This window comes from Anoplopoma fimbria, chromosome 7 (assembly GCF_027596085.1).
Source record: "Anoplopoma fimbria isolate UVic2021 breed Golden Eagle Sablefish chromosome 7, Afim_UVic_2022, whole genome shotgun sequence".
Lineage (NCBI taxonomy): Eukaryota > Metazoa > Chordata > Actinopteri > Perciformes > Anoplopomatidae > Anoplopoma > Anoplopoma fimbria.
This window is the reverse complement of record NC_072455.1, coordinates 2641412-2654715: the sequence shown is the minus strand read 5'-3', so window position 1 is coordinate 2654715 and position 13304 is coordinate 2641412. Positions and strand designations below refer to the sequence as shown.

The window sequence follows — 13304 nt, the reverse complement described above, 5'->3', positions numbered from 1 at the left end:
TGTGGAAAAGATCAGCGCCGAGCAGGCTGCAGAGTTCCGGGAGAGCCGGAGAACTGCTGCAGCGGAGGGGCGGGACTTCCGGGAAGGGACTTCCGGGGAGGGGCTTCCGGGGCGGGACTTCAAAGTAAAACGCCAAATGGGAAAAGATTATTTATGAATGTAGTTGTTTTTTTTGTTTGTTTGTTTGTTTGTTTTTAAGCTCAATTCAATCTTTTTTTTAGACAACAAAAGCAAAGAAAAATAAATATTTATAATTAAAGTTAAATGAGCATCAAAGTACCAAAATAAATAAGTACTCTTTATGCAAAATGGCCAATTTCAAAAGTAAATATATTATATTATTGGTCTATATTTATTCATCAATTTATTCTTAATGTGTTCATCACTTTTATATAGATTTTTACATATAAAAAATATGAATGTACTCAAAATAAAACGCCAAATGGGAAACGATTAATTATGAATGTACTTTTTTTAAAAAAAAATGTATTTATTTTTTCTTTAAGCTCAGTTCAATCTTGTAAATCGGTTTTTTTAGACAACAAAAGCAAAGAAAAAAAAAAGATTTATAATTAAAGTTGGTTAATATTTCAGATATTTTACTTATTTTACTTTCTTGCTTTCTACAAAAAAATATGAGCATCAAAGTACTAAAATAAAAAGTACTCTTTATGCAAAGTGGCCTATTTTAGAAGTAAATATATTATATTATTGGATTATATTTATTCGTCAATTTATTCTTGTAAATCGTTTTTTTTAGACAACAAAAGCAAAGAAAAAAAAAGATTTATATTAAAGTTGGTTAATATTTCAGATATTTTACTTTCTTTTCCAATTTTAGAAGTAAAAATATTATATTATTGGTCTTTTAATTCACTTTAATCACTTTAATTTTATATTTTATATTATACTTCTTGCTCAGTTCAATCTTGTAAAACAACAAAACAAAGAAAAAAAAAAGATTTATAATTAAAGTTATATTAAAATCACTAAATACTACAAAAGTATGATTTTAAAATTTTAAAATAAAAAGTACTCTTCATGCAAAATGGCCCATTTCAGAAGTAAATTATTGGATTCAATCTTGTAACTAATTTTCCACTCAACAAAAGCAAAGATAATTTATAATTAAAGTTGGCTCATATTGGCAGTGGTGGAAAAGTAATTCAGATATTTTACGTAAAAATACCCTGTTACAAGTAAAAGTATTGCTTTTGTACCCTAAATACTACAAAAGTATGAGCATTAAAGTACCAAAATAAAAAGTACTCTTTATGCAAAATGGCCCATTTCAAAAGTAAATATATTATATTATTGGATTAATAAATCTTGCAACTATTTTTTCTAGATAACAAAAGCAAAGATTGATTTATAATTAAAGTTGGTTGATAATTCAGATATTTTACTTTCTTGCTTTCTACAAAAAACTATAAGCATCAAAGTACTAAAATAAAAAGTACTCTTTATGCAAAGTGGCCTATTTTAGAAGTAAATATATTATATTATTGGTCTATATTTATCAATTTAGACCAATAATATAATATTTTTATTCTTAATGTGTTCATCATTATAAATTAATATTTTATATAGATTTTTACATAAAAAAAATATGAATGTACTTTTTTTTTACGCTCAATTAAATCTTGTAACTCATTTTTCTAGACAACAAAGGCAAAGATGATTCAGAACATTATTCTTAATGTGTTCATCACTTTAATCACTTTAATTTTATATTTTATATAGATTTTTAAAAAGTAAAAAAAAAAAAAAAAGTAAATATATTATATTATTGGTCTATATTTATTCATCAATGTATTCTTAATGTGCTCATCACTTTAATCACTTTAATTTTATTTAATAAACTGCTGGGCAGCTTATCCTACAAAATAATATACCATAATATATTAGTTTATTTATATTTTATATTAATGTTCTAAATCTGTTTATTTATATTTTATATTAAAAAAGTAACTAAAGGTAATAAATACATGTAGTTGAGTTAGGAGTAAAATAATTAAATTAAAAATAAAATAATAAATGATCACTCACTTGATAATGAGTGGAAGTATTTATTAATCTTATTTGTGAAAGATGAGTTTGTTGTATTTTATTTTGAATGTTAACCACGCAGCTTCCGGTGTTACTCAACGGATCTGCCAGCTTCCTCCCAGGGAAGCTCAAACCAGAGGTTGGTTCGATTCATGACACCGGGGCTAGAATCGGCGGGCGGTGCTTTGATCGAGATCTGCGTGTCACTCTGGTATTATCACACCAAACTTTGTTTTTGGGTCATGTGATAATCCTTTATATAATACAATATGAGAACATGTAACTTTATTGAGGAATTCACAAGCTACTCAGCAGTAAATAAAGCAAATTAAATTATCTCCACCCCTACCAAATGCCCCATTAAACACAATCCAATGGCCACACTTTAAATTAGTTATTTTACTTTTAATAGGCCACTTTAAGTATATTTTGATGCTGATATTATTGTGTTTTTACTTAAGTCACATTTGTATTTATACAAGGAAATTGTCACTGTTTCTTACTTTTTTTAAACTCTCATTTACCATTTTTCTTTATTTCTTTATTAGCTTATTTATTTGCATAGACCCATAACTTTAAAAGAAGAATATATATATAATTTATTTAATTGTTTCCCCTTTACCCTTGATATGTATTCACATGTGCTATATGTGAATAAAACGGAAGCAAAAAAAACAACAAAAAACAAATGTTATGAATGATAAATAATAAGATAACATGATGAAAAAAATTTAATTACTATCATGACTTTGTGAATTACACAATTTATATTTAAAAATGAATGACATACTATTGTATTATTCTGAAATAGCTGGTCAGAATATTAAGTAAGCATACAATTGACTTAAAATGTTTTTTATTAACTCCAAGTTAATTAAAAAATAAATAAATAAATCAAAATGAATATAATTTTGTCTATCACATTAAATTTTGTCATCAGCATTTATATGTGTTTTCCTTCATATCTGTGTTTCTTTTCCATATTTATTTTATGTATTACACACTGATGAGTTTAATTTAATAACATATTAATTGCCACGTACATTCTCATCTTTGTCCATTTTTTTTCTGGCAGCTTTATTATTATTATTATTATTACATTACATTACATTACAGTCATTTAGCAGACGCTTTTATCCAAAGCGACTTACAGGAAGTGTATTCAACATAGGTATTCAAGAGAACTACTAGTCACCAGAAGTCATAAGTGCATCTCCTTTCTTAAACAAGCATCTCAAAGCATAAACCAGAGCAAAAGTATAGTGCAGAAGCAAATTAATAAGTATACAATAAGTGCAACAGACTAATACGAATATAACAAGTGCTACAAACTAATACGAATAGGATAAGTGCATTATTATTATTATTATTATTATTATTATTATCCTTTCTTTAACAAGCATCTTAAACCAGAGCAAAAGTATAGTTATTACTACGAAAACAATAATTGCAACAGACTAATACGAATATAATAAGTGCTACAAACTACTACGAATAGGATAAGTGCATTATTTCTTATTATTCTTATTATTCTTATTATTCTTATTCTTATTATTCTTATTATTATTCTTATTCTTATTATTATTCTTATTATTATTCTTATTCTTATTATTCTTATTCTTATTCTTATTATTCTTATTATTCTTATTTATTATTCTTATTCTTAATATTATTATTGCTTATTATTCTTATTCTTATTATTCTTAGGATATTCATTATTCTTATTATTCTTATTCTTATTATTCTTATTCTTATTCTTATTATTCTTATTCTTATTCTTATTATTCTTATTATTATTCTTATTATTCTTATTCTTATTATTATTATTATTATTCTTATTATTATTATTATTATTATTATTCTTATTATATTATTATAAGCTTAATGATGTCTGAGGAAGAGGAAGAGGAGCTGACTAGTCTGGTCTCATGGGGATATTATAGGGGATGGATCAGAGTCTCCCTCCCTCCCTCTCTCTCTCTCTCTCTCTCTCTCTCTCTCTCTCTCTCTCTGTCTGCAGTCAGTTATGATCTGGAATCAATGCGAACCGGATTACTTCTCCTTTTTTCTTTTTCTTTTTTTTCTTTCATGCATTTTGCATTTAAACATCATATTTCCTATGTTGTGATATTGTTGCATTCTTGCTGCTGAAAGATCCACAGAGGGATTCAGGGATTCAGCTTTGTTTTCTTGGGAAAACTCTGAGGTGGAGCTGAGAATTTGGGAAATATTGGGAGAATTTTTTTCACCTTTTAACATAAAGAAAAACTTTTTCTGCATTAATAAGCTGCAAAAACAACCAGGAGCTCTCCACACTGTTTCTGCAGGAATATTCTGGGAATGTTGGAGTGATTGTTCCTCCCACAGAGAGCAGGAGCTGATCGGAGCTAGATGAGGCTTTCTGGTGACCCTGCACCGGCGACCATGAACAGCAGCACCGGGTCTGGGAACTTTCTGCTGGTCCCCATACCGGAGTATCCTCCTCTGGACTGTGTGCCCAACAAGACCGTCAAGATTGTGGTGCTTGGGGCGAGTAACGTCGGGAAAACCGGTACAGAATTATGGATTATGAGTTATGACTGCAGGTCACTGGAAGGAAAAATGAAAAATGCAACTTAATGAGGGAGTTTTCTTTATATTTCTCACCTAAACTGAAAGTCAAGGGTTGCCTTGTAGGGATTAAAAGTGGGGAAAAGGTTGCTTGGATTGATATATATATATATATATGTATATATATATATATAACATATAATAGCAAATTAAACATATAATAGCAAATTAAACATAACATCATGACGCCTTGTTATTGTTAGGAATATATATTTGTATTATATTTGTCTACTAGAGGAGGAATATTCAAGGAAAGTAGTGGAAAGGTTTTAAATAATTAGAAAATCTGAACAACAGAGGGCGACATTTTGCATTATAAGCTTTTTCCAATTTTTTTATATTTTATTTGTAATATTATATTTATTAGAATCAGTTATACAAGAAGATTGCAGATAAATACAAATTATGTAAAAATTATTTGTTATATCTGTAAGTCCTGCATGCAACATTTTAATTGATTGAAAGTATAAAACACACACACACACACACACACACACACACACACACACACACACACACACACACACACACACACACACACACACACACAGCTCTGGCTCTGATACAACAAATGACTAGGGGAAACCCTGCATTACAAACTGGAGGTGTAAAGTTAGAGAAACATTGCAGGGAGTGAAGGGATTACTGAAAGAAGGCACCAAGTTGCATTATGGGAAATGTAGGCTTCTGCAGTTTGACCCCCACAAGAGACTAAAAGTGAGGAAATCTCAGCCTTTGCCGCTCTGATTTAGTTGCTTCTTTCTTTAAACTGCCTCTTGTGAGTCTCCAAACTTTACTAAAGTGCAGCACTTAGATGTGTAAAATCCTTGGGAGTTATCCTTTAATACTAATTAGAAACAAATGTTTCTCCAAAAATGAAAGTGGCTTCACAAAAAGTCAGCAAGAGTTAGAAAAACAAGAGATGCATGACACAATCATTCATCAATCCAAAAATGACGCACGGAGGATTGCGACATTAGATTTCGGAGTATTGGTGAATCATTTTCTTACTTCAGACTTTGGGACTGTTTGTTTTCAAAATCTAAAATGTGTCACAGAAAAGAGAAATTCCTGCAACATCTGCAACCGTTTAAGTGTAATATAGATCAGTAGGTTGCAACAGGGCAGTGCCTTTTTATTATATATCTTTTTTTATTCCAAGTAGAAGAAGTTTGAGAGTTTAGATACATGTTTGACTTCATGCAAACTGTGACATTGGTTTAGAAAGTTGCCATAAACAATCTTGAGTTTGGAGTTTTCTTGTTTGTTTTTCAGCTCTGATTGTCAGGTTTCTTACAAAGAGGTTCATCGGGGATTATGAAGCAAACACAGGTGAGTTTCTGCCCATTTTTCTCTAAAATAACACAAGAAACATTTGTCAAAGTAAGCAGAAATAAATGCACTATTGATCCATCCATCCATTCATCCTTTCTCTTTCATTCTCCCCAGGAGCGCTCTACTCCAGAAAGGTCACACTGGATGGGGAGGAAGTGTCGCTTCAGATCCAGGACACTCCCTGTGTCGCTCTCCAGGTAAACCGATGGAGGCGGAGAGAGGCGGCCCTGTTTCTATCGCAGAGTTTACTTGTTGCATTATGACTAGAACGTCTGGAACGGCTAAACGTAACAGCGCTTCTTCTCTTCCGTTTATGAAGATGTTAGGTGCTAAAAGGAAACAGTGTGTCACATTTAGGGAGGTTATTGGCAGATATTGAATATCATATTTAAAGCTATGTTTTAATCAGTGTATTAAAAACCCCAAACTAGGAATCAATATGTTTTCCTTAGCTTAGAAAAAAAGCATTCTATATCTAAATAGGTAGCAGGTTGTTTCCATGGAGTCGGCCATCTTGCACCGCTATGTTTCTACAGCAGCCCAGAATGAACACTGGCTTTAGCGAGAGTCTTTCGTGTTTTTACGTTAGCTAAAGGTAGGGATGCGTTTCCAAACCTTATATTAAACTGGCCACGGTGCTAAATAATTAAAGATCGTAGTATTGATAAGCACAGACGTTACTGGTGCTTTTATTAGTACTTTTTAATGTTTTGATGTCATTTATTATTATCACTTTGCAGCACGCATTTTCTCTGCTCTCTCTTTCGGGCTGAGCTTCTTTAACTAGACACAAACACACACAACATAGACACAAACACACACACACATAGACACAAACACACACGAATAGTAGGCAGATATGCTGTGTGGTGAAGTGAAGGATACTCACGCTTGTTACTGTATGGCAATAAAATATTTGTGAGTCAAAAGCCAATACTTTATCAATACTTCTGTGAACATGTAAACAAAAGTGAAACCTAATCCAGTCTGAAACCCCCTCTATGTTTACACACGCACAGCATGAACGATCGGCCATAAGCTTTTGTGTTACAGTTATTTAGTAATGTAGAAGAACCAAAATTGTTAAAAGAAGCCCATAGTTGTACTAAAATCTTCAAGATACCTATTCCTACCTGAAGGCCACCGTAGTTCTACGACACCAAGGAAAGGAAGGGGCTGAGCTGAGGGGTATTTAGTTGGTTGCAACATGCCACAAACCACTAGAAGCCACTAAAACGTACACACTGTCCCTTTAAGAGGTGATGGAAACACATTTATCGCATTAACGATGCCAAGAAATCCTCGAAACATAAACGCTTCTTCTTCTTGCTATTTCTTCTTAGACAGTTGGCGTCCAACTTGGAGCAGAAAAGTTAGAATTTTGTTTGGTATTGCCTTGTTTTTAAATTGCTCAAACATCATTAAGCGGTCAAACACTTTGAGCATTTTTCCGAACCAACACTTTGTCCTCGGTGTGAGTTGTTATTTAACGGCCGCACAGGGAAGTAATCACAGAGCTGGAAGAGCCTGATTGGTGGTTGGAAGTGTTAACTTCCTTGTGGAGTCAGTTGAGGGTTGTGGTCTGAGATAATAAACCCAGAAATAAGCCTGGCCCTTTAAAAATTTAGTAGTTTACCTCAGAATCCCAACATTGGGAAATGACAAGTCAACAAGAGGCATTTGGAAAAGCTTAGTGACTTAATTGAACCTACAATTTGTGCTCACTTTGGGTGCTCCATCGAGACAAAGTTTGTTCTTGAATAGCTCGTTTTTTAGCTTAAATAACGTTTTTGTTGCTGGAGTTTTCGTCCATTAATCTGCAAAAGTTAGATGCATCAGTGTGATTTTTTTGGTAATTGTCGGGGGATAAACATTAAAGGATTCATATCAGTCGCCCCCTGATGGACATTAGAGAGAATGCAGGTTTTAAGACACTTTAGGTTAGGAGGTTATCGCTGGGTTAAAACGTTCAAAAAGTCGAGGTTTTGTTCGCCGTTGTTGCTTAATGCTTTATCTAAAAGTTGAGCTGACATTTTTTTTTATCTTGATAGCAACTTCAGGAATGTATTTGAAGTGAGAGGACGTGACCTTAGGACCACCTCCTCGACTATAATGAGCGCAACGTGCCACACGGCTCACCCTGCTGCACACCGGCAGTCTGTTTACAAAAAGAAAACCCAGACCTCAGAGATGCTCATTTCCTCCCTCCTCCGGGGGGGGATGGGGAGATAACGGAGGGCGAGGAAGTTCTTCTTGGCAGGATGGAAGACGATGGTAACAGCTTCCAGAGATTAGAAATAATTGGGGTGTTGAGGCTTCTTGAAGATTGTTAGAAGCTGCGTGAGGATTTTTTTTTTTATCCTAAACAGCAGCAACTGAACTCATCTTCACCTCTTGATTGCAGAAAATATGTCTTTCTTGGTAATTAAGAGGATAAGGAACCGTCCAACCTGGAGTCTAATTGTTCCTGAAACTGACATCTGGGTGGTCTGGGTGGTCTGGTGGGTCTGGTGGGTCTGGTGGGTCTGGAGTCAGAAGTTCAAACAGCTGGTGTGTTTCCACACACAGCCATTTGTCTTGTCAATGTGCCTTTTTAGTAAAATCACCATCTGCTAACTCACTTTAAACTGCCCTGGCCTTTTTTTTTTCTCCAAGTTTATGCAACTAAAACTACTCGGTTGAGGTTTGGAAAAGATTTTCTTGTCTACTGTCTTGTCAAACTCAACACATCCAATCATCTCACTGGGAATGCAGCGATTATCGAACCAGTAATCACAGGTTATTTTAAAACCAGTTACACAAATGATAGATGGTTTTCTGCTGAGCACAGCCTCGACTATCACAGTCCCTCGCTGCTGCTTGAGCTCAAAGGAATGAGGAAGTGTTTTAAAATAGGAAGCCACTTCAGACTCCGACAACGGAAAGAATCTCCAAAGCATTTTAGTAATGCAACAAGTACTAAAACTATTATTGGAGATGATTGACAGAACCTAATAATCAAAGGAAAAAAAGACATTTGTTAGTTTAAACTTCTCAAATTAGCAGATTTGCTTCTCTTCTCTGATTTATATAATTGTATATTGAATATATTTGGGGTTTTTGGACTAGAAGTAGGAATATCCTGTAATCAAAATGCTACTGGAGTAAAAGTACAGCAAAATGTACTTAAGCTATCAAAAGAACAAGTAATCATTCAAATTGTCATATGATTAAAGAATCTGTTTTTAATCACTAAAGAATACATGTAGTATTTTGGAGCTTTACTGGGTAGATTAGTAGTATAAAACTGCATCATATCATATGTGTTTATATGTTGAAAGTAACAAGTAGTGTAGTAAAAAGTACGATATTTCCCATTGGTTTTGTAGTGGAAAAGTAGCACAAAATGGAAATACAGTCATAAAGTCAGGTACAAGTATGTCGTAATTGTTACATTTCATCATTTTATAGACAAAATGATGTATTTTTGTGAATCAACAGGTTATTTGGTGAAGAAGTTTAAATGTCATGATATTTTTCATGTTTTCATGTCTGTTGACCATTTAATTGTTTTTCAGGATGATGCTGAGGGCCTGTACTGCCAGGAGCAGATCAACAGGTCAGATTCATTTACCTAAATATGAATTAAACTAGAATAAAAGGAACATCCTGCACTAACTGTACGATCCCTGCTCTCCCAGGTCGATCTACTGGGCAGACGGATACGTGCTGGTTTTCTCCATCACCGACCACAACAGCTACCGCACCATCCAGCCGCTGTACCAGCACGTCCGGCGCATACACCCCTCTGGGAATATCCCCGTTATACTGGTACGTGTGTGTACAGAATGCATGAGAAAGAGGAAGACAGTCCGGTTACCTGCTGACCCTAATCCCCGTTAATCTAATCTGTCCGTTAATCTGTAATCTGCTGCAGGTTGGAAACAAGAGCGACCTGCTCAGAGCCAGACAAGTACCGGCCGACGAAGGAGAGACGTTAGCAGCTTCGCTAGGTGGGGCGTCTTCATCCTCAACATCCATCCTCTTCCCTCCTCCTCTTCCTCTACTCCTGTTTCTTCTTCTACTTCCTCCTCAACTTTCTTCTTCTTCTTCTTCTTTTCCTCTTATTTCTTCTACTTCCTCCTCACCTTTGTTGTTGTTGGTTTTTCTTCTTCTTCCCTCCTGTTTCTTCCACTTCCACTTTTTCTTCCTCCTCCTCTTTGTTCTTGTTCGTCTTCTTTTTCATCCTTCTCTTTCTTCTTCTGCTTCTTCTTCATCCTCTTGTTATTTTCTTCTTTTCTTTCTACCCCTCTTCTTCTTCACTGTTCTTCTTCCTCCTCCGCTATGATCCCTTCTTCTTTTTCTTTCGACCCCCTTTTGCTCCTCCTTTTCTACTTCCAAATTCCACTTCACTCTTCCTCATCTTCTTCTTCTTCTTCTTCTTCTTCTTCTTCTTCTTCTTCTTCTTCTTCTTCTTCTTCTTCTTCTTCCTCCCCCACTTAGTTCCTCTTCTTCCTCGTCTTTGCTGTTCTTCTTCTTCTTCTTCCTCTTTGTTGTTCTTTTTCTTTACACTTAAAAGTCACACAAACTCTTAACATTCACAAAATGTCCTATGACACACATCTTATGTGTTTCTATGTATCACAGCATGTTGTGGTGGATTGTAATTAAGTCAAATGACTGTACTTAACAACAATTTGATGTACTTTACATCAGTATTTCTATTCTATGCTACTATAAAACACTGAATTGCACTTATTACTCCATTTATTTAAGAACTTTAGATAATTCCAGAAAAAAGCCTCAATGTAAAACGCATCATGATTTTGAAGAATTTGATGGATTGTTATAGATTAAACTCTCCAACAGTATATGAAGTTGTTAAAATGAGCTCAACCTTGAAAGCATTAAAATGTTGCTTTGTCAAACAATATATTTATGGTAAATATGAAACACATTTTTCAGTACTTTTACTTTTGATAGTTTAAGTACATTTTGCTGATGATACTTCTTTCATTTGAATGGAGGACTTCTGGTTGTATTAGAGTATTTTCATACCGTGTAATTGCAACTTTTACTTCAGCGAATATCTTAATACTTCTTCCACTACAACATACAACTATGCTAGAGATAAGTGCTGTCAAGAGGCATTTATTAGACCTGTTTAAAGGCCATCTAGTCACAACCACAAAGAAACATTTGAAGATGTCTCCACACTAAACTTCTGGTGCAAAATGTTAACGACCCTGAAGACTTGCATGTTTCAGGTTTACTTCTCTATCGAAATGACACATTCATGACGTGATAAGCAACATTTGTAGTGCAAGTTTTGGAAAAAGAAAATACATTCTCAAGGCTTTAAAGCTTGGTGTTTTCATCACGAGGCCAACTGCTTTCACCATCTCCCACTAAATTATATATATATATTCTTCATTCACTTTCTTTTTTTGACCTCTCCTTTAAGGCCACTAATCACTTCTTTTCTCCTTCTTTTACATTTTCCTCTGGATTGTATTGTTTTCTAAACATCAGTTATCCATATTCCCCTTCCCTTTTTTCTACTCCATGACATTCAAAAAAAGCTTGAAGTTGTTTTTTTTATTTTCTGCACAAACCTGATCAGAGAACTGCAAAAAGTGCAGCTAAAACATCAGACAGACTTTTCACACGCCAGTTTGTAAAAAAACATCTGGCAGATTCAAGCTCTAAATGCACCATCCCATTATAACACACACACACACGCACACACACACACACACGCACACACACACACACACACACACACGTCTGCTTACATGTTAACTATATCCTGCATGCTGCCTAACAACGAGGAATGCTGACTGTTATCTGAAAGATAAAGCCTCCTCTGCTCACAGGAGGAGTTTACTTTGAGGCCTCGGCCAGAGAGAACCACGAGGGAGTCCACGCCACCTTCCTCCATATCTGTCAGGAGGTGGGAGCTTTTGTTTGTTTTCTATAACGATTTCTTAATCTGACAGTTAACGAAGAGACAGCTTTTGTTGTGGACAGATTTCAGGACCTTATTCACTTTCAAATCATACAAACGTTAAGGGGATTTTCTCTTCCTGTGGGAATTATGAGTCTACAGGCTATTTCCCATTAGAGGAAAAATATACAAAAATACCATGTTTGTCTTTTTGGTCATAAAGAGTAATACCAGCCCATATTGGTCTGTTCTGTATATTTGCTTTTCTGGTGGAGCAATATGAGTTTTTGCCCAAAAGCCCCATTACATTTCAGTCTGTTCAGACAGTTTTCTTTTCTGATGTTCCAAAGAGCAGATACGCAAACTTTCATTCTGTTAACTCTAAAGAATGCTTTTAGTGATCAGGTGCTTTAAAGCTGCAATAATCATTCTATGTTATATGAACAATAGAACCAGATTATGCAGTTTCTCTCAGCTCTTTAGCATAGTTCAGCTCATTAATTAGATTTTCTGGCTCTGGTTTTTAACTGCAGACGCAGGCTGATTAAAGCAAAGAAAAAAAAAAGGTCTGATAAGCTGACTGAACATTACATTTATAGCATCAAACAGAAAACAGACAAAGCGGGTGAAAAATGGAGCATTTAGCTGCTAAAGAGCCAGATATTTCCCTCAGGAGTCGGTGGAGACCAAAACTGAGCTAAAAGGAGATTTTTAAATTGCATTTGTATTCATCTGGTGCCTAAAAACATGACCCTAAATGAATACAAATGTTGGTTATTGATGGGTTTGAAAAGGTTTCATCAAAATATTTCAATGCAGCTTTAAAATGTACTTTGCTTTTTTTAATTGTTCCTCAAGTAGAAATTGATAAGTTATAACAAAAAAATCTATAAATTGTACTGTTCTTATTTACAAATTATATAGCAGTAATTGGGAATCCACAATAATACAAACAAATTATATTGGGTAGAATGGTATAATTTTGTTATGTTATGTTTGTTATTCCATTGACCATTTTAAGATTTAAAACAATAGTTTGGATTCAGATGCTAAATTGGTATAAAAATATTATTCTTAATAAAATGTTCTGACTGACTTGACTTTCATTAAAGTTAAATAAGTAACTGACAAGAGCAGGACATCACAAAATAAATAAAAGTCATAAATTCCAACATAAAAGGAAAATAAACCTGGGTTTCTTCCAGCGAGTCACTGTGGTCTCTGTGTTCCAGGTGATCCGGGCGTTCGGAGGAGGTAACGGGGAGAAACGAAGAGGAGGCCTCCACCTGGCCAGACCCAAATCTCCCAACATGCAGGAGCTGAAGAGGAGGTTCAGACAGGTCCTCTCCTCCAAAGTCAAGTCATCCACGACTCTTTGATCGCA

General features: G+C 34.4%; 1 protein-coding gene across 1 annotated transcript; it reads left to right on the top strand.

Annotated features, from left to right (window-relative positions):
• Positions 1-4085: 4085 nt before the first annotated feature.
• On the top strand, positions 4086-13304 carry rasl11a (RAS-like, family 11, member A). The gene is made up of 8 exons (XM_054601692.1): positions 4086-4600; positions 5935-5991; positions 6109-6191; positions 9552-9592; positions 9675-9804; positions 9911-9986; positions 11850-11926; positions 13153-13304. The coding sequence occupies exons 1-8, from the start codon at positions 4441-4443 to the stop codon at positions 13297-13299; spliced, it is 771 nt and encodes a 256-aa protein (XP_054457667.1). The 5' UTR covers positions 4086-4440; the 3' UTR covers positions 13300-13304.

What these genes read in the sequence shown, in the direction of transcription:
- rasl11a (XM_054601692.1), top strand. Translation starts at nt 4,441, where the DNA reads ATGAGGCTTTCTGGTGACCCTGCACCGGCGACCATGAACAGCAGCACC. An exon ending in CTCCCTGTGTCGCTCTCCAG is followed by an intron (nt 6,192 to 9,551) that starts GTAAACCGATGG and finishes ATTGTTTTTCAG; the next exon opens with GATGATGCTGAGGGCCTGTA. An exon ending in TCCTCCATATCTGTCAGGAG is followed by an intron (nt 11,927 to 13,152) that starts GTGGGAGCTTTT and finishes TCTGTGTTCCAG; the next exon opens with GTGATCCGGGCGTTCGGAGG.